We start from the raw sequence: 27,393 nt of genomic DNA on the forward strand, positions 1-27,393 counted from the left end.
ACTATTTTTCCTACAGCTACCAAGACAGCGTAACATTATGATCGACGGTGGCATATCCTTTCATCAAGGCGGCAACCTCCACCAGAGACAACAGCCTTGATAGGGTCTCTAGCCTTGAGCCTCGACATCAATTTGCAAACAAATTGTTGGCACCTAGAGTAATTGGAAAACTTTAGAGTACCGTGTTCCTTTTCCCTGCGCTGCTGAGCTTGGAAGGAATGTGGCTGTCATGGCCCGATGTTGCCACAACAGCAAGCACAGAAATTTGCAGGGAATATCCTTCCAAAGTCTCTGGACTCTCCTCTAAAACCTGCATACACACGCAAGGTGCTGCTTAAACGAGTTACAAAAACCACTGTTTCAAATTTCTTCTGAGTGTTCGTTTACGATATCACTGAAGCTGCGCAGAAGTTTATTTTGTCATTTATGATAACGATATTGTGAAGGCAAATACACAGGGCATCACAGACGCGACATTCATGATGGGAGGAGCACCAGGCAGCGGCTGCCCCATATATCTTCCAAATCCGTTGGCAGGGATAGGGGGATCACGGTACTCAGAAAAAGTGGAAGCGCTCCATGGCACCACCTGCCACACGTGTCGAGCCACAAGAGTCTGTATTATGACACATGACAAGGCCGCAATGAACCATTGACTGAATCACCGACTAAACCATTGACTGAACTAAACCCACCACAGATCTAGGTGGCTTTGACTGAATGCTTTATTTTCGTTGTGGTCCACTCAAAATCGAATACTACTGACTCAGCTTTTGAGTCGAACACAGGAACGTTCACGGCAACGGCAACGCAGCTATAGATAGGCCTAGTTAGAGATACGCAGTCATGTCTTACCATGCATTTCTCTGTGTAGCACACTTGGAACATCAAGGCTTTACTACCTCAAACACTGCAGCTAGAGGCCATGACTGCAGTATTTTCAAAAGCAAACTGTCTCTGAGGTGCAGTGAATGAAGACCAGCACAACTGTGGTGCACACAAACATTTATCCTCAAGAGTAATGGCTTGACCAAATGTTTTACAAGTAGAAGTACATATGCAAAGCAAACCAAATGGGATTTGAATTAAATAGTGCAAGTGATTTTACAAGGTCACAAGGCAGCGTTCAAAGAGTAGACATGAATGAATGAGCTGTTTATTTAGAAGGGGAGGCTCAAGGCCGTTTGTTGCGGAATTGGGTTGTTAAGGAAGGGAAAAGTAGGGGTCTATTGATACATGAAGGGACAGCATGGGTGGTCTAGCCACGCTTTACATTGCTTTGTAGAGGCCACTTATGAAAATTTCAGCATTTATTTTTTTGCCAGTTATGATTGCACAGTCATGGAAAACAGTTTAGTTCTGGTGTCCAGCTGGTCCAGTGCTCAACATGTTGTGAGCATGAGCCTAGTAAAGATTCTCTGAATTCCTTTGCTGTCGCCAATGCTTTTGAAATACCGTCTAAGTTACTCAATAATGAGGGCATGCCAACAAACCTGCTAGAAGTCCTAACCTGTGCATCGACCTATTTCTATTTGGAACCAACAGTAATAATTAATAAAATCACCCTATAGACGAAAAGGTATTGAATGCCTATAAAAAACCTGCTTGTACCTATAAGCTCAAATAATTGCCAACTGTCAGGGTGCATCATTTGCAATATATATTCGTTTAATTTGGCACTTGCTTTAAGGCTACCTGGCACACCTTTGTCTATGAACTACTTCGCTGACATGCATAAAGTTCTGCTCACATTAGAAAGTGCCATTTTGTCAATGGCCAATGAATAAATGACTGGCACCCAAGGAAGCTTTGCAAAAGATGACATGTTCTTGTGCATGTCTTAACACTGGTGAGAGGACTACTGTAGACAGTAATGCTTACAAGGCCTCACACAACGATGGTCCTGGAATGGTGGAATGAATAGAGGAGACTGTTGCCTGCAGTTTGTGACATGCAAAGGTAGCGATAGGTGCATACTTTTATGCAGCTCTCATGTGCTATGAGATGAAAATAATTTTCCCTGTGCAAATCTTATCGAGTTGCACCTGCTTCCTGCTCCGCGTAACACCAGGGCTGAGTCAACAATTGAAAACATGACTACAGACCAATCTTCCAAGCGCTTTGCGACAGATAGGTGGCACTATGCAGAGAAGTGTTGAATGATCTAATATAATTTCCATGTCTGATGCATTTTTCTTTTTTTTTTAAAGCTGCAGCAATGTTTGCAGCCTCGCTCCTTTCTCACAAAGAAACCCCGTTATTAGAGTGCAGTCAGTCTTTTCTTTTTGCTGCGAAAATATTTCACACTAATATTCTTACAATATGCAAAACTAAATCTAAATGACGTCTTTAACTATGCTTATTCCAGAACTGCGTGCCTTTTTTAATGTGTACATTGAAATTCCTTTAAGATAAAGCCTGTTATGCTGATAACTCTAATTAGCTGGACCTTTGACAGTTTTTAAAGTTTGTCACAGAGATCGCGCAAACAATATGTCGTTACCAGAAACCACAACTTGTGCACATGGTTAATGTGAACTCTTGCAGTATTATGAGCAGCCCACAGCACAAAGTGATCAATTGATTTGTGTTACTGTACAGCATTGCCTAAGGAAAAACGATGCAACAGAATGAGTAACAACTTTAAAGCGACACTCAGGACAACTCTCCAATTACTGTTCTTATTAAACATTTGATTCTCCAGCTCTTTCTGGGCATGTTAATATATTTATCCGGCCGCTTGGCTGGGAAAATGGAATTAAAAAATTTCCTGGTACTAGATACAAATTTATGACGTTAACACCGAGAAGGACTGGTTACTGCTGTTTTGAAGTGAATGGCGGTGCCGCATAGCATTCGGTTTAAACACGCAGTTTACTTGCAAAATCGGCTGGTGATGGCAACACCTGTATTTCATGCTTTGGTCCTTTCTAGATTATAAATGTTCCATTTTCTATGAGAGTGGTCTCGTCACTGGAATGCTGCAGTCTATCAATACAGGCCAACTTAAATTTGTCCTCAGTGCCCCTTTAAGAAAGCTGGCAGCACAACTGGCTAGCAAGAGCAATGGTGAATTGTGGGTGCCTTTGTACGTGACACATAAGTAGTCAAATTCGGTTCCTTCAACATAAAGCTTTTCAGGACCATGAAAGCTGTGTGGTCTTTGGTAAACAGCATGCAGACGTCCTGCTATGTAGAGACTCTCACACTTTTTAACCTCCCGCTTTGATTTGGTTTGGTTCATGGGGGTTTATTGTTGTTGTGGTTGGTTTGGTTTATTGTAGGTTTATTGTAAAGTGACTCGGGCTATGAGGGACGCCATAGTGAAGGGGTCTGGAAATTTCAACCACCTGGGGTTCTTTAACGTGCACTGATATCACACAGTACACGGGCCTCTAAAATTTCACCCCATTGAAATTTGACCGCCACGGCCGGGATCGAACCCATGCCTTTCGGGTCAGCAGCCGAGCGCCATAACCATTGAGCCAACGCGGCGGTCTCCTCCCTTTTTGGATAACAGTACCTTCGGCCAGAGTTTTCTTTAAGATGTACAGTGGTGCTGCCATTTCAACATGAGAAAGTTGTTCATACAGCTATCACTGTAAAAAAAAAACTGCTGCAGCAAAGGTTAAAACCCAGAAACGAATGGGATCTGTATGGAATTTCTAGAAACTTTTTCTTTTAAAATCGCTTGGGAAACGTTACACTCCTCGATTATGCTTGCCTTGTTCTGCGATTAAGACTGCCTACATACTCTTACACAACCTGATATTTTAGGCACTATGTCATGCTGAACACATTTACATCACAATGCGATGTTCTTATGGGAAGTGTACTGCAACTTTAGTCAACTACAAGAATTAATCAAAAACATTTCAAGAACCTTTGCTCATATAAGACAACAAAAAATTACAATATACCCATAAAATGCTGCGCTGCAACACCTAAGAAGTCTATATATCAATATTTTCTATGGTTAAAACAGTTTTTGATCAAAAAAAGACTGATTGATCCGTATTTTTTTTTCTGATGCCACCGATCCTTTCTTTCTGGCTTTGCGAATATTCAGTACCCAATTCAATGCAACACCCAAAAATAACCGTAAATACAATTTTTGTGTGTAGAGTTCCGAGACTGAGTCCATTAAAGAAAACGTGTTTAACATTGAAATCATTTGTGCAGCACCCCTTCGAAATAGTCTCCCTTGCAGTCTATACACAGCTTCAAACACTTCTTGACGTCTTGGAAACAGTTGCAAAACGCTTCTTTTGGCAGGGCTGTCAGCTCCTTTGTTGTGGCGTCTTGAATGGCCTCCACACTCCCCATCCAGCAACCGTTTAGGGCTCACTTCACACGCGGAAAGAGGAAAAAATGCATGGGAAGAGGTCAGGCGAGTATGGCGGATGGGGAAGTACAGTAATGCTGTGCTTGGCGAGAAATTTTGTCATGCTGAGAGCAGCGTGTGGCCTTGCGTTATCGTGGAGAAGGCTCCATTGTCCAGATGCCCATAAGTCAGGGTGACGGCATCACAGTGCATCACGTATGTGTTGGAGCACGCGGATAAGAAACTCCTGATTCACCGCCTGCCCTTGTGGGACGAACTCGTGCTGTATGACACCTCTGGCATCGAAAAAAAGCTATCAGCATCGTCTTTGTTTTGGTCTTCTGTCGCCGCACCTTTCTCGACGCCGGATACCTTGTGGACCGACATTCGGCGCTCTGCCTCTTTGTTTGAGGATCGTATTTAAAACACCATGTTTAGTCTTCAGCAATGATGCTGTCGACGAATGCAGCATCCTTCTCTGCCTCGGAGAGCAAATCAGCGCTCACTGATGCCCGCATGTCCTTCTGGTCCTGTGTGAGGGAGTGCGGCACAAGTATGGCATTCAGCTTTCGTTTCCCCAAGTTCTCACGCAAAATTTGGTGGCGTGTTGTCTCACTAATGTCGAGAGCATCTGATAGCACGCGAACTGTAATGGTGCGGTCTTGCTGTGCGATTTCCATGATCCGAGCCACGTTGTCTTCACTCCGTGAGGTTGAAGGGCGCCCCTGCCTTGTGTCGTCTTCCATTTACGTTCTCCCCGAAACGAACCTCTTGTGCCACTCGAAAACTCGCGCCCGCGATAATGTCTCGTTGCGTAAGTGTCACGAAGGAGCTCATACGTCTGTGTGGCTGTCCTGCCAAGCTTCACACATAATTTTATGTTTACACGCTGATAGAGGTGGACGTCCATCTCTCCACATTCACTCACAGTAGAATGCGCAGACGGCTAGTAACAACGTATTTTTCTACATGTAGCGCCATCTAGCGGCTGCCACAGCATTTAACATAAATAGCTCAGGTTAGACCAAAAAGATAGCGCTACACATTCGCACCAACATTTGTTTTGGGGAATCATTTCTAGAGAAAAAAATAAATGAGTCTCGAAACTTTACTGACAAAGCTGGTATACATACTCATGAATTATACATATTTTCTGAACAAACATGTCATAACACAAAAATTTGTGAAGTGCAAAACTTGAACTGAAATTTTAATGGGGGCTAGCAGGATGCAAGTGACACAATCAATATCAGGATGGGTACATACAGGCACAGTAAGTCTTTGCGTCTATATACAAGGTGTCCAGGCCAATTTTAGCCAAAGGTTAAAAAATAAGATATTTGAGGTAGGCCAGGGAAACCACTTACATACAGCTAGCTACCAGCTGGCTTGCACATGTAGACAATTTTTTGTATTGCTATTAATTAAGTAGCAATTAAGATCATTTTTCTAAATGCATGAATATTGTTTCTAGACAGTAGATGTGAATAGCAAAGTTGGAGAGCACCCTCAGAAACCCTCCATCCCATTTATTTGCGATAAAAAAACCCTCGCGTGTACCTTTTTTCCGAGCTCCAAAGAAAGCCTGCGAAATAAAAAAAAATCACGTGACTAGTGCATTCGCGTACCTCGATTGTGCTGCTCTCAATACTGGCTTGAGTGAACGTAATCAGCTGCTGGTATGCGCAACAGCCCCATTGCTCCCGCAGGCCAATATGTCGTCGGTGGTTGCGATACCCGCGCGAGCCAGTCTGCAAGCGTGACGGTGCAAGTTGCAGCGAACGCACCAGGCATTATGAGCGCGCTGAAAAGCCCAAAGGTGGAAAACACAAATGCGATGAGTTTTATTGGTCACTAAGAGTAAAACTTGATAAGTAAAATACTTGCTTCAGTCGGCGGGGATGCTGGCGGCAGCGTTGATTCGCCTGAGGATTCTGATCTGCGGAAGCAATGCCAATGCTAGAATAACAGTTGCCAGAATGGCCACATGCAGTCTTTCACTGAAAGTTGTTTTTTTCTCAACATGCACTTTCACAACACGTGCTCATATAGGTCACCTTCTGCGGCGACGCAGTACTGGCATCTGAGGAGGCTTTTACTTCGCTGCCTTGAGCACCGTCGGAGAAATGCTGCGGCAGACTTCAGTTATCCTCTCCTGCAAGGCCTCTGGAGTTGTTTCCGTTGCGTATACGCAGTCCTTAATATAGGCCCACAAGAAAAAGTCAATAGGATTAAGGTCGGGTGACCTTGCCGGCCACAGAACAGGTCCGTTGCTACCTATCCACTGTTCTGGGAAGGTCATATCAAGCCATGCTCATGCTTGACCACAGCTATGGGCTGAAACCACATCGCGCCAAGCCGTTCCAGTGGCATGTCGTTGCAGAAGTCTTCAACCGGTCCCTTCAGGATCTCACTCACATACCTCTTGCCGGTCAGTGTCGTTAAAAATAGTGGGCCAATGATTGTGCTCCCATACATTCCGCACCACACATTAAAAGACCACCCATACTGGTGGCAGGATCTTCCTAGCCAGTAGGGATTTTGCTCTCTCCAGTAGTGTGCGTTGTGGATATTCACTTGGGAATTCCGAAAAAGTTTGCCTCGTCAGACCACAGTACTTTTCTGAGAAAGTCACAATCCTGCTCCTCCTGAATCAAAACCCAATTCACAAAGTTGAGTCTGTTTTGACCATCTCGAGACTGAAGACACTGATGCAACTGCAGATGATAGGGATGCAGTTCAGCTGTTTTCAAAATCTTCCAGGCAGTTGATTTCGGCACTCCGATCTCTGCACTCACGTTGTGCACGCTAGCGTGTGGATTAGCTACCATAAAGGACAAAACGTTGGAAAGTACCTCATCATTTATGGCTGAAGCTCTCTGTCTTCTTCTTGTGAAGCTGCCGGTTTGCTTCAGAACCTCGCAGTGATACACTATTGGCATCGGGCTAGGCAGTGTTTCAGGGTGCCAGCTTTGAAATATCCTTACAGCCTGGCGTCTCTGTCCGCCTGCAGCTCCTAGGGCAAGGATCATGTCTGCTTTTTCCTAATTGGAAAAAGGCATATCAAATTCGCTCCCGATTCAACAGTCGATACACGATTGTCTGTTAACAGCTGTCACGAACTGCCATGTCCGTCAGTAGCTTCAGGCAGAGCAAGCGATTACGATTACTGGCACAAATCGCACTGGCAATGCATGCGCCGCTGCCTTGTCACCTTTTAAACGGCACTACACAGAGCTAAATGAGCTTTTCGTCTGTACGTGGAACGTTTGAGAGCACTGCAATCGCGGCGCGCATAAGGGATGTGATGTATTTTTTTAGCGGTCTCAGACTCTCAATATTGAACTACGGAGAACGCTTGGAGGCGGCAGGATGACCTTCAAGCTCAGCCAAGGGACTGGGGCATAGCCTCCCTTGCGTAAAGTTTTGCGTAGTATAGTAAGCTATCTTGAGCTGGTGCAGGACCACATGACTCACTGACCGTTTACAAGTACATAACTCACTGACCACTTTACTAATTATGTGTAGTAACTAATTACAGTTAATTAGCTATCAGATTTAAAATTCAACTTTACGGTATAACATCAAGCCATATACCGTTGGATAGCATATGCTGAGTATCACTGCAGTGAACTAATTGCAGGATTTATATCATTAGTGTTAACTAGTTATTCTGATAAAAAATGAACTTCATGCAACAGCATCAAGTCATATATCGTTGGATAGGTTAAGTCGAAGTATGACTGCCCCAAACTGACATTAAGGAATAATTATTTATCATAAATTAAGCAAATGGGATTAAAATTTGAACTTTACTCTAAAACGTCAACTCGTATTGTTACGGGAATAAAGATCCGTTCGATTCGCCTGCACTTCGTGAACTGGTTCTCGCGGTGCTGCACTTCGCCATTCATTTCAGCGGTGCAAGATGGCGCCGTCTGCACGACGCCATTCGTTTAAAAAAAGTGCAGATGTGCAGGTTTAGTTCAGGAAAGTGAAGGAAAACTGCACCTCCTCAATGGTCGGTGCCGAAATGGTGCAGCTGTAGCAGCCATGGAAGCAGACGACGGCTTTCGCGACGATGGCTTGCGCTTTGCGATAAACGGCGGACATACTCAAATTATTCCACTCGTCGATGACAACAGTGCCTCACACGGGCCCGCCGACTCTCATGGAACGTGAGTGGCCACCCGAGAAGGCGACGACGGAGGTGGGGACGGCGGCCCTCGCTGGCACCTTGCATCTCTCGACCATCGTGCTCTCGACGGATCCGTAACCGGCGTCTATCGATCCTTTCTACTAATAAAGTTATATTAGTACTCGAAGCCGGTTATGTTAACTAAAAGTAAACACGTGCATGCAGCGCATGATGCACGTTGTTGCAACAACCGCTTACCATGCAAGTCGGCACGCGCGCACCTCAGTCGTGTTCAGTAAAAGAACGCACGTGCGTTTCGCTTAGCTGCCGCGAGGTTGCATCGAGGCTGATTCATGGCAACACTTTTCTACGATGTGCTGTTTGAAAATTATTCACGCGGTTCGGGATGTTGGCGGCCGTTGATTTGGGCGCCACGCTGCTGGCTGCAATTTGGTGGCGACGCCAAGGCTAGCAGACGACCAGGCCTGCACTCGACCATTCGTTTTGGAAGTAAGCAGCACTTGAACAGCTGGAACTGGCGCTGCACGCTCGCGGCACCGCTGCGGAACTTTACAGAACTGGTGCAGGGAGTGCAGGCGAATCGAACGGACCTTAAATGCCCAGGGCACGGCGTACGCCGACCAAGTGCCCTGCGCGGAAGATGAGGCGCGAAGGAGCGAGTGCACGCAGACGAGGATAAAAATTGAGGGCCGTTGGCGGGGTTCCTTCGGCTCTCCGACTTTGTGTGCTTTCCTTTGGGCGGGACCGTCGTCCCGTTGCAATATATCGGTGGATAGCTTATATGAAGTATGATTGCACTGCACTAACTGCGGATCCTAAGCACTTCCTGTTAATTAACTGTGATTAGTAGAGTGCATCTTTAAACCGCGCAAAAAAAAGACAAGGGACGAGGAAGAAACCAACAGGACAGAGCGCGGAACTTCAACTGGTTTATTACAACAGTGCGTCACATTTATACAATCATCGCAATCACGTGGTAACATGACAAATGATCATCATGACAAACGACTGAAACACGTGGTAACATGACAAACGATTGAAAATTGAATTTTATGCTTCAGTGTCGTCATATACCGTTGAAAATGTTACGAGTAGAATCCGAAAATATAAATCATCGTACAGCTATCGCTCGATCTTAAAGGGGCTCTGAAACGCCTTCCGAGTAGACATTAACTCACTTAATCACTGCACTGTGTTCCCATGAAAAACAGAGCCAAATAATACTCTTCTACACGTAGCAGACGACCCACAATTACGCGTCAAAGTTGGCGAGCCCTTCCCGGCGACTTTTTCATGCTCGCATCCTCCTCCGTCCCCCGCATCTGTGTAGACATGGTGAGAGGTGGCCATTGCTTAGACTCTTTCAGACCTCAGGCAGCTACCGTGGCCGCGGCCAATAAGCCGCGTATCTCCGGCGGGTCGGGAAGCTCCGCTCCCAGAGGGGGGTCGGCGAAGGAGCGCCTACCTTCCAGCGTACAAAAATTGACGAGAGAGGGAAAGGCGCGAAGACGCTGTAAACGCAGCTTCTACAACCCGCATTAAAAAAAATCCTTGCTGGACACTTCGTGAAGCGGCGTGCTTCAATATCCCAGGCATGCCGGAACTTTATTAGAGCCCCCTTCACAGCCCCTTTAACTGCAACCAGAGTTAAATCCGTGTGCATTTTTTTTGCATGTCGCGGGCAACCACAGTAAGCGCAAAAAAAACTGATACGCATGATATGGACGTCAGAAACTTCAGTCGGATGTTTTGCGGACCATTCTACAACTTTGTAACTCGAATTCTTGCCCAACTTTATTCCTTGCGATTTCGGTTTACTTTGACTGAACACAGTTAAGCAGGAGAGGAAATAGTGTGACATTCTCCACACAATCTTCAATAACATGCAATTGGTCGCGTCATCTTAGAGTAAATTGGCACATTTTTAAACCCTGGCTAAAGATAGCTGGGACACCCGTAGTATAAAATGTTCCAAACTATAAAAAATCAGTCTCTGTGAGATCTGAATTGACAAAATGAGGCCGAATTTCGAAGTCTCGTGGCCCCATATTATGATGCAGTTAGACATAGTAAGGATAGAGGTTGTCTTCCAACATCCACCACTCTGATAATTTTGACTCTTCAGAATCTGTTTTCCCTATTCTGTGGGGGTCCAAAGAATATAGCGAGAAAATATTCTGTGTCCTCAGCCAAGACAGCTAGCTGCCCTGCGCGCCGTGAAAACATATCGGTCTCCCGCAGAGTGTTTTAGGTTCGCACAATTTTAATCGAACTTGGCCGCCTGCCTTACTTCAGCAGAGCACATTACCAGCCGCCTCTGACCATTGCCTCCAGCGTTCTGCATCATCCTAGCAAAGCGGCGCCGCCGCCAGCATCCCCACCGACCGAATCAAGCATTTTACTTATCTTGTGTTGCCTCTAAGTGACGAATAAAACACGTCGAATTTGTTTGTCACCTTTGGCCATTTCATCGCGCTCACAATTCCCGGTGTGTTTGATGCAACTTGCACCATCTCGCTTGCAGACTGGCTCGCGCGGGAGTCGCAACCACTGTCGACATATCGGCCTGCCGGAGCAATGGGGTCGTCGCGCCTTGCCAGCAGCCGATTTCGTTCACTCAAGCCAGGACAATCGTGGCACGCGAATGCGCTAGTCACGTGATTGTTTTTTTGTATTTCGCAGGCTTTCTTTGGAGCTCGGCAAAGATAGACGAGGCTTCCTTTATCGCAAATATATAGAATGGGGGTTTCTGAAGGTGCTCTCCAACTTTGCTATTTAAATTTGCTGCCTAAAGTCAATATTTACGCATTTAGAAAAATTACCTTAATTGATAATAGATTAATTGCAAAACAAAAATTGCCTGAGATGCGCAAGCTGGTTGGTAGGTGTATGTAAGCGGTTTCCCTGGCCTACCTCAAATATCTTTTAACCCTTGGCTAAATAACAGCCAGGAGAGTGAAAGTGACATGGTGGTCGAGGATGCCGTCCCGCCTCCATGCAAGCGCAGAATCAGGGAAGAGAGCAACTCAGACCTGACTGCGGACAAAAAGCTAAACAAACTAGAAGCCAAAATGGACAGAAATTTAAAAACTTTCGCAAAGGAAAGGGATAGCAAACTAGAGGATTTTTTTCACCAAATCCAGAACCAAATGCAGAACAATTTCTGTTTAATAACTGAGGCACTACAGCAGCTGAAGGGGGAAAATGCCATCATACATGCACGACTCGCTACAGTTGAGGAGAGCATCACCAAGCTTAGCAATGGACAGGTCGCCCAGTAGTACCCAAATTTGGCAGTGGAACTGTTGCGGCTACCGACGCAAGCGGCCGGTGCTACAAAGCGCCTTGTCGATGCTCGAGACAGCCACGCTAGCAGTTGCGCTGCAAGAGACCGGCGGTCCGGCTAAACTGCAGGGTTATCAGGTTTTCCATAGCAGCAGGGGAGACAAATCAAGGGTATCAACATTAGTCAAGAGAAACGTAGCAACAATAGAGCACGATCTAGAAGAAAAGGTAATCGAAAACGTTTTCGTGGAAATTTTAACAGGAAAGAAGGGAGAATCAAACATTTTTCTCTTAAACATATACAGCCCACCCAAACAGAGGAAGGTTAGGTTTAGGGCAATAATTAACAAAGCACTTAAAATAGCAGAAAACCAAGCCTTAGTCATAGTAGGTGACTTCAACGCCCATCACCCGGAATGGGGGTACCCGAAAGAAGACCCAAAAGGGAGACAATTATGGGAGGATATACACAACCTGCGACTTAGGATACTAACAGATCCGGAGCACCCCACACGAGCTGGAAATAGCGTCAACATGGACACTTCACCGGATTTAACCCTCGTCAGAAGCGTAGGAACGGCGAAATGGATTAACACCGAACAGAACTTAGGCAGCGATCACTCTGTCATAGCAACAGAGATAAGAACCAAGAACAAACAAATAGGCAACAAACAAAGCCCTACGAAGATCACAGAGTGGGACCACTTTAGGGAGCTCAGAGGAAACAGACATGAGACAGTCATAAATAACATCGGAGAGTGGTGCGAAGCAGTTAAGAAGGATGCCAGAAAGGTAACCAAAATGCTAGACGGGGAGAAAGCTCCCGAGATAGCGGACAGCCGACTCCTACACATGTGGGAAGCCAAACAAGGCATGGAGCGCCGATTAAAGAAACAGGGCAGGAACAACCGCAATCTCAAAAGAAGATTGGCGCGGCATAATAAAGAAATAGAGGATTACGCCTTTAAACTGTGCGAACAAAATTGGAATAGCAAATGCGACGAAATGGAGAGGAGCATGAATCTCCCCCAGACGTGGAACATTCATAGGCATCTCATAGACCCACAAAAATCCAAAACGCAAGCAAAAGTTACAATGACCAAAGTTAAACAAGCGTGTGGGGAATACGATGACGAAAGCTTCATGCGCAAACTAGCTGAAACCTACATAGGAGACACAGACAAAAGTCGGCTTCCCGATTATGAAAGAGCCCCGAACGAGGCCCTGGACGCGCCCATTATGGTAGACGAGGTAAGGGCGGAAATAGACTGAAAACCAGATCGGCTCCTGGCCCAGACGGGATTACGAACACAATGTTAAGGAACCTCGACGATAACTCCATAAAGGCCCTCACAGATTAAATGCAGGAGTGCTGGGAGAAGGGAGAGATTCCCCCGCAATGGAAAACGGCCACCATGGTCCTAATACCTAAGCCCGGGAAGCAGCCGCAGATAGGGAACCTTCGACCTATATCCCTCACATCGTGCGTCGGGAAACTAATGGAGCATGTCGTCCAGACCAGAATATCGAACTACATGGAAAAGAATAAGAAGTGGCCAGATGAGATTTATGGGTTCCGACCCCATCTCAGCACACAAGACGTCATGCTGCGACTAAAACAGGATATCATTGACTCCAGAACCAGGGACGCAAAGGTTATCCTATGTCTCGATCTCAAAAAGGCATTTGATAATGTTAAACATGAGGCAATATTGCAAGAACTCAGCCACGCCGGAGTAGGCTACAAAACCTATCGCTACATAAGAGACTTCCTCACAGATAGAACTGCGAGCATAATCTTCCAGGAGATTAAATCCGGGGAAATAAAGCTAGGAAGCAAGGGAACCTCTCAAGGGTCGGTGCTATCACCCATTCTCTTTAACATGGCCATGAGAGAACTCCCGGGCGAACTTGAAAAAATTGGCAACCCAAACTTAGAATATAGCCTGTATGCGGGCGACATTAATCTATGGATCAACCGAGGAAGTGATGCAGAGATTAATCAAACCCTACAGGCAGCTGCCAATATAATTTCAACGTATGCAGAAGAACGGGGCTTAGAATGCTCGCCCAAAAAATCTGAAATATTCATATATAACGATAAGGCTCTGAGGAACAAACCACCCTCGGAAATTCAGATTTCTGTAGGAGGAAAGGAGATATCCAAAGTGGACACAATTAGTATCCTAGGCCTTCATATGCAGTCGAATGGGAGAAACACGATAACCATCAAAAAGCTTGAGAGCCACGTGATGCAGACCCTCAATCTCATCAAACGTGTCTCGAGCAAAAGAGGCGGTCTTAAAGAAAAAACCTACTTAGGCTCCTACACGCTTTCATAGTAAGTAGAATCAGCTACGCCACGCCGTACCTAAATCTCAAAGCAGCAGAGAGGAACAAAATCGACGCTCTCATAAGGAAGTGCGTCAAGAAAGCTCTAGGCCTGCCCATGTGCACATCCTCAGAAAAACTCCAAACACTGGGCATACACAACATGCTTACAGAGCTCGCAGAAGCAGTCCAGACATCACAGCTAGAGAGACTCAGCACAACACATGCGGGAAGAGCCACACTATCCAAAGTCAGACTCCAAACAGACAGGGGAGCTAGACAGAGGGAGGATATCGACATGGAGATTAGGAGCAATCTTAGGATTCCCCCCTTATCCAAGAACATGCACCCAAAAATAAACAAGGAAAGAAGACAAAAGCGGGCAGAGGTGATAGAAAGCATCTACGGTGACAAGCCTCAGGAGGAGGTCGCCTACGTAGACGCAGCGGGCGATAGATATAATCAGTACACGACCGTCGCGGTAGTGAACGGAGCGGGTAGCCCCATCATGGTCGTAACTATCCTAGGCACAAACACCGAGACGGCGGAGGAGGTTCAATAGCACTAGCTTGCGTCGGTTCCAAAGCTAAATACGTCATAAGCGACAGCAAAGCTGCAGTCCAAAATTTTAGTAGAGGAAGAGTCTCTCCCCTCGCCGCCAAAATTTTAAGACAAGCGACATTGAATAGAACAATCAATATAATCTGGACCCCCGCGCACGAATCTGTCCGTGGCAACGAGGCGGCCCACGAGGTAGCTCGAGATCTCTACCACCGAGCTGCACAAGACGGGACACCGTTCGCAGATCATGGGAGAGAAGGGAGACTAATCTCCTGTCAGGAAGTTACAGAATATTATAGACAACATCGCAGGTACTTTCCCCCACCTAGCAAAGCACTCAACAATCAACAGGCGGTGGCGTGGAGGCGTCTACAAACAGATGTCTACCCACACCCAATTCTAAGCAAACATCATTCCAGAAATAGAGGACGATAAATGAAAGAAGTGCGGGGCGAGAGGGACCCACGACCACATAATATGGGAGTGTAGCCAATCCCCAGGCAGGGCAAAGAACATTAATAGTAGAGACGCCTGGAAGACCTTGCTCCTGAGCACGGACCCTGAGCTCAAGCTCACCGCCGTCCGAGTGGCTGAAGAGGCCGCCGGGATACAAGAGATCCTGGACAGCATCTGATGCGACTACCCCATGCGGCCGGATCTCTCCTGATCCTCCTCCCTCAACTGAGGGTATGGGACAGGGGAGGTCTGGATGAGGTGGTCTCATTCTGTTGGACAATAAAGGTTTTCACTCACTCACTTGGCTAAAGTTAGCCTGGACACCTTGAATGACTGGTGCTGCATTTGTTGCACCCCTTTGGTACTCAATTGCAAGACCTGAGTGGACATGATAGCAGGATATGTCTGCATATTGAAAATAAAAATAATAAAAATGACACAAAAAACACCCTTAGCCCAAACTAGAGGGCCAACAAGAGCTAAGTTAGAACACCTTGCACCGGAAAAGTACATGAACCTAACATGATTTTCAGAAAATTGACCACAATATGCTATCTTCGCTGTAAGATTTCAGTGTGAAACATGTGGCTTAAGCAGATAAGTGCTTTTAGCATTTATAATGCTCCTGCATGCTGTACAACGGAAAACTGTTTTCCGACCTTTTACGACTACCACTGCATACTCATCGCAACAATAATATACAATGAGGTTCAGTGATCATATTTACAAAATAATTTACACTGGTTTCTATAAAATCTACAAAACGACCTAAAAAGGATCGACACTGGTTTCATAGTGATGAATATCACGTGAAAAGGGTGCACCAGAAAGTCATCAGGCCCACCAAGGGACACATTGCATATGACACGGTGATAGTACCACCAGACCTGCAAATAAAAGGAAAAGGGGGAGGGAAAAGGAGACAGGAGTAAAAAAACATAAGTGGTGCACAGAAACACTAAAATTCTTGAAATAATGATATGTTCTTAGCATCAGAAAAAAATTGCCGAGTAGTAAGTGCAATACTAGAGAAGGGAGCACCACGGTTCCTGCTGGGCTCAGTAGTATAGCTGGCACTGCACCTTCAGAAATCCTAATCTTGGTAGGGGTGAGAACAATCTCATTTGTAGAACTTTCCAATGCCAGGGACACCATAAGAGCCTCACTACACATCTCAACAGCAACCCTAATGGCCTGGGAACTTTATGACCAATGCTGTACAGTCTTTGCCAAAAGTAACCAGGCTGTCGTGACTTGAAAAAGTCGCCTGGCGGTAACATTGAGTTTGCCAGCCCTCATCGGCTGTGAGGGTAACCTATGTGACGTGGACCTGCACCACCACTATTCACCTCAGGATGATAAGTCTCCTGAGAGGATGAGAAGTGGGAAAGCCCGCCTGGTTATATTTGGCAAAGACTATACAAACCGGGTGTTTCAGCGAACAGTTCCACAAATTCCTAAAAACAGGGAATTAGTAGAAATGAAAAGAAAATATTATAATTAAAAAACTGCCAGCCATGGTGAACGTCAGTTATAAAATCATCCCAATTAAGTGGCTAATGAATTAAAATTTACTAACCAATTTTTGATTATCAGATATGACGATGCCATATCAGTTTTTGAAACAAAGAAAAAGCCATTCTCTAAAGCTCTGCAGCATGAGGAAATCCAGTGCTTTTTTCCACAGAAAACTGAGTGAGCGCATGAGACGCGCAAGAAGCTCTGTGCAAATGCAATGTCTGCTGATGATGTGTTGCAATGATGGCGCCAAGGGAAGCTTCGTGAAAATGCACCAATCTTCCTGCGTGCCTCATGCATTCAGTTTCGGTTTTGTGCACAAAAATGTGCCAGACTTCCTCATGTGCTGCACAGGTTTAGATAACTACTGATATACTTCAAAAACTTTTGTGGCATCATCTTGTCCATGCCTTTGAACACCAATTTGGCACTAACCAACAGACTGAGTTAATTTAAAGGTGAATTAGTGAGTTTTGGTTGATTAGCTATTTGATTAGGATTATTTTCACACTAACTGACGTCCACCACGGCTGGCAGTTCGGTTCTGAAAAGATTTCCGTTCTCTTTCGAACTATGTACCTATTTTTAGGAATTTTCTAAAGTGTTTGCCAAAACACCCTGTATACAATACGCAATTACTATTACATTTCAAACATGGATTATTAAAGGGGCCCCAAAACACATTTTCAGTGCATTGTTTTGCCTGTTGGTTGCATAGAATGAGTTATAGTGATCCTATTAGCATTGGTCGTAGCGCGTATACTGTGGTTTTTAATATTTTAATTAGCTTGCAAAAACAAATTCGTGGCGCTGACCGTGTCACCATACAGTGGCGGTTTTTAGCAGCGGATATGACATCACTTAGTGGGAGCTTGATGATTGGACAAAGAGTAAATATACTGCAAATTGTGCTAACAACTAGAGATACACTTTGTCAAGTTTTTGTGTTTTATATTACATTAACAAAACCAACTTGTTTGCCCTAGATAAAAGCACTGTAAAGCAAGTAAAACAAAAATACACCACCAGATGCTCTGGCTACTTTTTGCATCGAAGGGCTTTGCGCCTCACTGTAAACATCCTACAACCTAGCACTCAACACTTATGGCTACTCTCTCTACCTGAGAGCGGCTTTGCGGAATGGATCCGATCGAGCCATTGAACTCTATAAGCATTCGTTTCAGTCACAAGGAAGGATGCGTTCGTTTCACATTTAGCAGGGAGTGCGCATCGTCAGCTTGTGGAGGATCACCGGGCGGCGGCGCCACCGGTCAACAGCACGCGCTCCTTGCTTGCCGTGATAGGATAGGATAGGAAAACTTTTAATATCCAACAGAAAGAGGGTAGCCAGAGGGCTACCCGCCTAGACAACGGCCGAATGGTCTTGACTCTCAGCAGCGGCTTCGGCCAGTCGGACGAGTTGTAACTGAGTCGCCGGGTCGGAGCTCAGTAGTAAGGTCTCCCATTGATCTTTTGTGTTAATACCTCGTCCCTCCCGGGGAGCATGAGGACATTCCCATACTATGTGGTCCAAGGTGGCCCTAAGTTCGCAGTTCGCGCATTTTTCTGAAAATTGCCCTGGGTACATAAGACTCCAGAGGGCCGGGTTTGGAAATGTGTAAGTTTGTAACCGGCGCCAGTTGATGGCTTGGTATCTGGACAAGGATCTATCCGCTGGAGGAAGTCTAGCTCGTTGCAAACGATAGTGTTGTGTAATTTCTCTGTAGGTCACCATGCGATCCCTGTCTGTAAAGACCACCTCGCTCGGGTCCGCCCGGAAAGAAAAGCCTCGGGTGAACTCGTGGGCCGTCTCATTACCAGGCAGGGATGCATGTGCTGGTGTCCAGACTAGCGTAATTTTCCGGTCTATTACATGACGGCTTAGAATTGTATTCGTTAGAGGGGAGACCCGGCCCCTGCTGAAATTTAGTATGGCAACTTTGGAGTCACTGATGATGTATCTCGCTTTTGTGCCTACACAAGCCAGTGCTATGGCAGCTTCCTCTGCAGTCTCTGGGTTACCCGAGAGTATGGAGGCACTTATTTTGAGGAGTTGTTTATTATTGACGACCGCGACGGTCATCGTGTTCTTACCATACTCAGCGGCATCCACGTAGACCACGTCCTCGTCTTTGTAGGAGCGGAAGCGTTTCTCTAGCGCCTCTGCCCGCTTGGCCCGGCGCACTGAGTGATGAATAGGATGCATATTCCTGGGTAATGGGGGTACAACTATAATGTCTCGAATTTTTCCGAGCATGTCAACTTTGGCGGTTGTTCTGTTATCTCGGCTAAGATTGAGTTTTTCTAGAATGGCCCTGCCGGTTGTGGTCCCGGCTAAGCGTTCGATTTGGGACGTTCTCACTGCTTCCGTAATTTCTTCCAGGGTATTATGCATTCCCAGCTCTAGGAGGCGGTGAGTGGATGTACGCATGGGCAATCCCAGAGCTTGTTTCGTGCATCGCCTGATAATTCCATTTATCTTTTCCTTTTCTGAAACTTTAAGATCAAGGAAGGGGGCAGCATACGAGATACGGCTTACTACGAACGCCTGTACCAGCCGTAGGAGATTCTGCTCTTTCATGCCGTGTCTTCTGTTGGCAATCCGCTGTATGAGCCGCATAGCTTGTTGCGCGCAGTTTTCCATCTTAGTTATTGCATCACCGTTATACCCGTTGCTTTGTATAATCATTCCTAAAATTCTGATTTTTTCAACATGAGGAATCTCCGCCTCTTGAGTTTGTAATTTGATGTTAGGGATGGTTCTAGTTTGTCTTTGATGCAGAGGTCTATAAAAAAGAAGTTCAGACTTCTGTGGCGAGCATTGCAAGCCCCTACGGCTGACATAGTTTTCGACCTCATTTATGGCCTTCTGTAGCGTACTTTCGATGTGCGCGTCGTGGCCACGGGTCATCCACATGGTGATATCGTCCGCATACATGCAGAAATTCAAGCCATCTATCCCCTCCAGTCTCTTCGGGAGCCGTATCATGGCCACGTTGAAGAGAATAGGGGAAAGTACCGAACCCTGAGGGGTGCCTATGCTGCCCAAGTGTATGTCTTGAGACTGACTTTCACCAATTTGGATGCGCGCTATCCTGTCCGAAAGGAAATTGGCAATGTAGTTGTATGTGCGCTCCCCGACGTTTAAAAGAGCCAGGTTTTCTAGTATCGCCTCGTGTTTTACATTATCGAAAGCTTTAGTGAGATCAAGTCCCACTATTACTTTCGCATCCAGCGACTTAGTGTCTAATATGTCATGTGTGAGCTGTATCATGACATCTTGCGTGGACAAATGCGATCTAAAACCTATCATCGAATGGATGGGGGTATAAGTCGTTCTCTTCCATGAAATTGGTTAGTCGCGTTTGTATGACATGTTCCATCAGTTTTCCAACGCAAAAGGTAAGGGATATAGGCCTTAGATTTTCTAGATTGAGCGGTTTCCCTGGCTTAGGTATGAAAATTACCTTAGCGGTTTTCCATTGTTGGGGAATCTCACCCTTCTCCCAGCATTCTTGCATGAAATTGGTCAGCGCCGTTATAGATTTGTCATCTAGGTTTCTATGCATTTTGTTGGTTACACCATCGGGTACAGGGGCTGATTTGGTTTTCAGTTTTAGTATTTCTGCTCGAACCTCGAATTCGTGAATAGGGGCGTCTAGTTCGCTGTTGGATTTACCCTCATAGCGCGGTAAGGTAGTTTTGGTGGCGGAGCCTATATATCGACAACGAGTTGCATCGAGGAGTTCCTGCTCCGAACCTTCAAATTTATAACCTAATTTCTGTAAATTTTGTCGCTGTGTTAATTTGCTACCTTCTGGATCGAGGAGGTGCCGAAGGAGGTTCCATGTTACCAACCAGCGCGCTAGGAGCAACGGGCGATGGTTGGCGGTAAGCAGTAGTGGTATGCGTTATACTAAATGTGTCTGATATCTTGTGCACGCTGTCACACCGTCGCAGTATCTCGCGCTCGAGTTTGGATCCATAAGCAAGGGAACGTCACTGATCAGTGTTCCCTTCTGCGCTGTCGACGTGACGGTGAAGCATCTCTGGGTCATTCACATGGTTGTAGTAACCATGCAGCCGGCACTGCCAGCCTTAGCATGAACGAGTTACAGAGAACAGGCAACCATGGAGTGCAAGCTTCCGCCCCGTGCTCTGATAGGCTGTTTTGATTGGTCCCACTAAGTGTCGTCATTGGGAGAGTGAAATGGGAATGGGAAGCTGCGCGAAAACCAAGTTGAGGGCAGCATTTTGGTTGCTTGCATTTTGAAATTTCGCCACTGAATTACTCTCGTTCCTATCCATCGATTCTCTTATTCTTTTTGAGACAGCATCTGTGTGACATAAAGAATCCATCTGAAGTGTAACCGGTATCTGTTCAAGCGGTGTTTCGCAGCCCCTTAAAGCAGAAGTATAAAAACTCCTAGTAGCAAACAGCATTAAGACAGAAAAAGAATGACAGCCAGAACAACAATGAAAATGAAAAACAAGCTAAAGATTCATATATTGTAACCTCAAGGTCACACGAGTACATCAAATTCGTTGGTAGAGAGAGAACAAATACACAGACATAAAGTGCAGAGCTTTCTCATTTACACATCATTTAAAGATTCGTGCCAACACATTACACTAGTGCTGCCCCTGCTGCAAGTCATATGCTGATCTTGTTTCCCACTCTGCCTGCGAGCCTGCTAGCCTAGACAACAAAGAAAGTACCCTAGAAGGGAAGGAAGTGGTCCAAGGTTGCCCCGGAGTAATAGACTTTTCAAATTACAAAGATTTCAGAAAGGTCATGGCTTTCTGCTGCAGCCATATGACTATAGTTAGCCACGCATTATTGATTTTATTGCCTTATTAGAATCTTTTTCGGCCTTGGTGGCTCATATATACAAGTACAGTCTAGAACAGCACTTTAATATTAAACTGATTTTCACCCACAGCAATAATTGCATACAGAAGTTGAACAGGGGCAATAAAAAGAAAGGCAAACAGTGTGGTGGCTAAGCACTCTGCTGTTTGTATTTCTTTTTATTGCAACAGTACACAAAGCGCTCAGATGTATATTTTTAATATTAAATTTCACATGTCAACCTCCTAGATTTCAAGTAATCCACGAAGCTTCTAGTACAGTAAAAATCATGTTCCCAAGCCTCATGCAATTGTGCTACAGAAATTAATTTTTTTTTTCTTGTTTCAGCTCCGCAACTAAGGAACAACCTTCGACAAAAGTTTAGAGCCCACAGGGCTTCTAAGCCATGTAGCAACTTATAGCATGCGGAAGTCCTCAGTATCAAGGGAGCAGCACCTGATTTCCTCTTACATTGAAGAGATCTGGAATGCTGAGGATGCATAATGAGCCACACAATGATAATGAGACACGGTAATGAGACACATAATGACTCTGGCACTCACCTATCCCAAGGCAGTGGCGGTTCAACTCCAGGAATTGCACTGTTCAAGTACACCGTCAGAAATGTCGCAGTAAACATCCCCATGCCATAGAAAGCAGCAATCCAAAATTCATCTGTGGATCCATATTACAGAAACAAGTCATTTATGAATACAATATAATAAAAAAGTTATCTGTTCTCTTTGCATTTCTCCAGTTTTTTGTAATGAGGACCACAAATTAGTGAAGGTGACATGGATATAATAAAACAAGGCCACAATAAATATTAAGTACGTTTTGCCCGTATGTGCACCTTGAGGTTGAGATTCACCAAACAAGTCAAGAAAGCAAACACTTTAATAACGAGTTTGCATTAACAACTCTACACAATGAGAACAGTTGAGCTACTGTGAGCTGGTACATGACATTTAAAACACTGCAACATAGAGGGCCAGACGTGTCCCTTAGTAACATTTATTTTATTCCTAATGCAGCACCACAAGGGCATCATTGCAAGGAGTACATTCCAGAAAAAAACAAGCATCAAATACTAATTTACGAAAAACATTTATTGCATGTAAAGCAATGACTCATCTCATCTTTTTATTTTAGGTATCATGTGGACAACAAGAACGTGCACTTGATTGTTACCTGAAGGTGTGAATGAGTATGCCAGATAGTCCGACAACGAATATGTCGTGAGAGCTCGAAAACAGTTTTCTAGAACATAAAACAGATGAAGCATGTCAGTTCAGCACAAAGGTGTCTTTCAGTGCATCTAAGAAGTACAGTAATGAGCAATATAAGAGGGAACAAACTTTTTGCACAAAATTGCGAATTTCTTGGTTATTTCACCACTAAATTTGAGAATGGCTTTTGGATATTATATGCCAGGAGAACTAATTATTATTAGGGGAAAAGAGAGAAACCTGTGCTTGGTACACACAATTATGAAATAATCAAATGAATACTCAAACTTAGTTTCCTTTCATATTGCTCACAACTGTACTTCTTTCACGTTGGAACCCAGAACTTAAGCACTTTCTTTTCATTATTACAGGGCTTTTAACTGCTAAATGAAGTAGATATCAGCAGCTTTTTTACTGCCTAGACTGGCTCATGGAATTTGATACAATATCACTGGCAATACTACTATTACACTAACAAATTAAGAATGATCACCTATACACAATAGAGTTCCTTCTAGAACTGAAAAGAAAAGGCAGTGTCTATCCTACTCACAGCCAGTAGAAACATTGGGCTGAATTTCCCCTAGAACTCTAGTCTGATTGGCTACTTAGGCCCAGATTCGCCCAACAATGTTCATTTTGGCTGCAGCCAGCAGAACTACCAGAATGATCAGGCACCAGCGAATGATCGGCTCTATAATAGTTGAACTTAAACAGTCATTAAGAACAAACTGAAGTTGGCCTGTAACAATAGGGTACTGTGTTCTAATCATGAAGAGACCACTCTCACCGAAAATGGAGCTTTTTTTATAAGCTAGAAAAGACCAAGAAATGAAATATAGGTGCCGCCACCAGCGACAGATTTCAAAAGTAATACAAAAATGCGCTTCTACACGAATTGTTAGGTGCAGATCCCAATGGCTGCGCTACACTGCCATTCACTTCAAAACGGTGTCAGCCTATTCTTTTTTGGTAACAGTGATGCCCACATTACAAATTTTCTCTACATAACGGGTTTTTTGTTGTCGTTCAGAGAACTAGCATTTCTTTACAGAAATCTAGGAAATTTTTGCTTTCTGTAATCTTGTGTCACTGTACAGCCTAATGAAAGACGCAGAGTGTAAAATCAGTAGTCTGTAAGTGTAAAAATATAAAAATCGCTCAGTGCTGATCTCCTCATTCCTTTTTGAAAAACTCAGGGGACTGCAAGAGGTGACTTCTGATATTAGCATTAGCTTATCGTTACGACCATGACGGCTGCTGCAGCGTGAAAGGAAATGTGAAATATTGTATCCTTTGGAACTCATATCTAGTTTAGCGCCAACGGCATACTTTCTCCCTGCCAGTATTTCCTTGCAAGCTGCAGGCATCAGAAAGTCAATGGAAAGTTCTGGAATGACAGATCCAGTAGTACGATTCCAAGTAAAACCATAGCTATTGGTGAGTAAGAAAGTTCCCTGCTTTCTCTACTGCCAAGTGTGTGACACAGATTACAAAACAAGGATATCTGACATATATCGCAATTTTGGAAGAATTATACCATAACCAAAACGTTGTGGACCTGCATCGCCATACAAGCTAAGATATATATTCACGCTTTCAGGAAGTAGTAAAACGTGGCAAAGAGGCAGAAATCTGCCTGGCTTCCCCTCTTGGAGAGCAAAACCTGTTGTTTCATTCTATAGGGAACTTTGTTGTTATTATTAGTTTGATATTAGTATTAGTTGATTAAGAGGATGACGTGCAATGCACAGCGCGAGTGTGTGTTGCAGTTTAACACAAGGCATGTTCGGCTGCGGTGATAGCCTAGTGCTTTCATGCAGTGGCCAGCAAAGCTGATCTTTTGCTCCGCTGCGGATTTGAATTGTAGTCGCGGATGTTTGATTTATTTTTATTTATTTCACTTGGCACAAACCCACAAGCACCGCAAGCATACACACATCGCAATATCTTGCTCGGTGTTTACCCATCGGAATACTGCTTTCCAATTCCATGGAGTTGTCCTCAGTGTTCCCTTGCTACTTCTGTCGTCCTTCTCGGCTGCTGAGAACTTCCGAGTCCAAAGCTTAAAAGATCGCAATCCACGTGGCTTGATATAACCGAAAACGGAAGCAGTAAACGATAGTTTACGCTAAGTGCGACAAAAGGCTGAGTGAAAGTTCCGTAGGGGTTTGCTGTGGTACAGAGGGCGCGCGCGGGTGACCCCAAGTCTCAGCTCGCCAACTCAACCCGCTGCTCATAGTGCGCATCATTTACCGTCTTTGCTTGGCCTTTTCGCGATTTATCATTATTTTTCTCCGCTAGTACACTCACAGTTAACTTCACCGAGTTCGACATTAAAATACGCCGCGATCTCATCGCGCTGATTTTATGCATTATAGAATGGAAAGCTGGTTTTCAGATGGCTCAAAAGATTGCCTAGATATGTCCCTGCTTGCAGTTGCTTGCATACCAAGCAGCAGTGGAGTTTCTGTCGATGAAAATTTGAACACATGCGGCGCAGCAGGGAACAGTCGAAGCACTGTTTCCTGGCGACCGAACGTGAAAGAACCGAAATAATCGAAATAATCACTGTTTTCATGGCAAGAGGTCACGCAGTTTTCTGCCGTCAATCGAAGACGAGTGCCGGGAAAATTTTAGCCTGGAAATTCTGCCGGCTAACGGTAGAATAGACATGAATATGGTGTAAAGCGCTTGGCAGAATTAAGTTTACGCGTACAGCAGAATAACGTTCGCGCAAGGAGCATAAACTGTAGTTCAGGAGTACGCCTCTTTAGGGCCTTATCTGAACAAGTACTCGAAGCAGGGAATACTAACGGCAATGATGCGAGACGAAAAAATTGGAGGATGCTTAAGCTTCGTCTTTAAGAGTGGGACGCGACAGCGTGTTGCAGCGTTGCCAAGGGGCCCAGGGAACGCCATCGCCCGTTTGGCGCGACGCCTTGCCTGTTGGACAATTTAAGGAAAAGGAAATGCCGCCTGTCTCACATATCTCAGTGGACACCCGAACCGCGCCGTAAGGGAAGGAATATTTCCGACGCGCCGTGCCGACAACTACAACTACTACGACGCCGACTGCATTTCGACCGAACGAGCTGTACACGCTGTCGCGTAACAGTTACACACGGCCATATACCGGCATGACCTTTTGCTGCTGAGCTAAAATAGCGTTTTAAACACAGAAGCTTAACTGCTCCCTCCAAAACAGCGAGGTCTGGGTAACGCAGGACAGCATGTTCACTGAACGAGTCACCGAACAATGCGAATATATTTCAGGCGAGATTGGACGCAGTGCCAATATAAGCAACTGCTAGATGTGCATTCTAGCATGATGTCACCTTTGCTGCAGAATACAATAGCGTGGACGACAGCGAGCAGTACCAGCAGCAGCAGTCCGGTGAGTAGGGCGGAGCGAAACGCACGCTCCGAGAAACTTTCTGTAAGTTCAGAGACATAACGGCTGTCGCTTGACTTCGATGAATCTTCATCAGGCACCTCTTGTTTACGGTCGAAAGCCATTTCTGTCCAGCCAACTACACAATTAACGAACAGAACAGTTTTTTGCAGAGCACGCAATAGAATACACTGGCTAATGCCTCCTCAAGAACATGCCAGAAGCGTCTCTTCGATTTCAATGGATCTCGATATCGCGTCGACAATGCGCAGACTGGCCACTAGGCGGCGCTAAAAGATGACCCTCAATTTCGGTTTCAATGGCTGGGAGAATGTAATGCGCGGCTCTCGATCATTCTGTTTCATTCTTTTTTCGGCTTTCAGCGACAATATTTATTTCGTTAACGACAAAAACATGTTTTTGAATGTCTCAGAGTGCAGCAAATGCTTAAAATGTCTAAGCTGACTTCCAGACATTACTGAAAGAGAATCATCAGTTTCGATTTCGAAATCTAAAAGCGTGCTGTGCATCCCGGTCTATCATGCCGTTAGGACCTTTTGTCTACTGCATAACTAGTAACTTTTGAACGGTTTGCAACGAAAGGAGCATGTTCGAAACATCCATATTGCAGCAAATGCTAGAAGTGCCTATAAATACCGCAAAATAAGTATTTACACTGCATGATGCATTGTTGCATATATTGTACTGTTGCCAATGGCAAGAAATAAACTACTTCGGACTAGCAAAAAGAGAAAATAATCCATGAGATAGAATAAGGACAGGAGGAAGTCCGGAATTACCTGAGCTCTCAAATGTAGCCAGGTGACCAGTGGCAAAGGAGGACTGTATATGGCGCTCAATGAACGGAAGCCGGAGACGTCGCGGTAACTTGCCTGGGGAGTGCCTCCAAGCGCAGTTTTACGTTTTTTTTAATACTCACACGTCGCTCGCCATCTCTGGTACTCCCCTTCTTCCAGTTGTCATTTCATCAACGCACGTACGTGCTTGTCATTTGGATAAATCCGGTCAGTCAGGCCTGCTTTGTTACTCGACGTCACTGTGCGCGTGTGCATCACACAGGAACCTAGTGAGCTGTGTTTCTTGCGAAGAGAATAGAGAAGAGGGGCATGGGTTTATTTGAAATTTGTCAACGTTATTCAAGGAGGTACCGTTCGGCGAAAGCTCGTTGGAAAAATGCCGAAAAACAGCGCAGCTAGGCTGCCCTCCAAGATCTGCTTCGCCCGATCGAAACATCTCTCGCAATGCTTCGCAGCAAGATTGTAA

At 45.1% G+C, this 27,393-nt stretch overlaps 1 protein-coding gene across 4 annotated transcripts; it reads right to left on the reverse strand.

Annotated features, from left to right (window-relative positions):
• Positions 1 to 398: 398 nt before the first annotated feature.
• Positions 399 to 26,375, reverse strand: LOC144114085 (uncharacterized). Of its 4 annotated transcripts, XM_077647572.1 has the most exons (5): positions 26,054 to 26,375; positions 22,678 to 22,746; positions 22,050 to 22,161; positions 15,941 to 16,003; positions 399 to 589 (listed from the first exon to the last, which is right to left on the reverse strand). In XM_077647572.1, exons 1-5 carry the CDS (start codon positions 26,232 to 26,234, stop codon positions 478 to 480), a joined length of 537 nt encoding a protein of 178 aa, XP_077503698.1. In that variant the 5' UTR covers positions 26,235 to 26,375; the 3' UTR covers positions 399 to 477. The 4 variants fall into 4 exon arrangements, with proteins under 4 accessions (XP_077503698.1, XP_077503699.1, XP_077503700.1 ...); XM_077647573.1 differs by lacking the exon at positions 15,941 to 16,003; XM_077647574.1 differs by lacking the exon at positions 399 to 589 and having other exon boundaries at positions 9,400 to 16,003.
• Between the last annotated feature and the right edge of the window lie 1,018 nt (positions 26,376 to 27,393).

Source organism: Amblyomma americanum, chromosome 1 (assembly GCF_052857255.1).
Source record: "Amblyomma americanum isolate KBUSLIRL-KWMA chromosome 1, ASM5285725v1, whole genome shotgun sequence".
In the NCBI taxonomy this organism is placed as follows: domain Eukaryota; kingdom Metazoa; phylum Arthropoda; class Arachnida; order Ixodida; family Ixodidae; genus Amblyomma; species Amblyomma americanum.

Bases quoted from the DNA above. Each gene is read 5' to 3' on its own strand.
- LOC144114085 (XM_077647571.1), bottom strand. From the start codon at position 26,234: ATGGCTTTCGACCGTAAACAAGAGGTGCCTGATGAAGATTCATCGAAG. The intron at 22,162-22,677 runs GTAACAATCAAG...ATGGATCCACAG, and splicing joins ATACTCATTCACACCTTCAG to ATGAATTTTGGATTGCTGCT. The intron at 18,845-22,049 runs GTGAGTGCCAGA...CCCATTACCCAG, and splicing joins CCGCCACTGCCTTGGGATAG to GAATATGCATCCTATTCATC.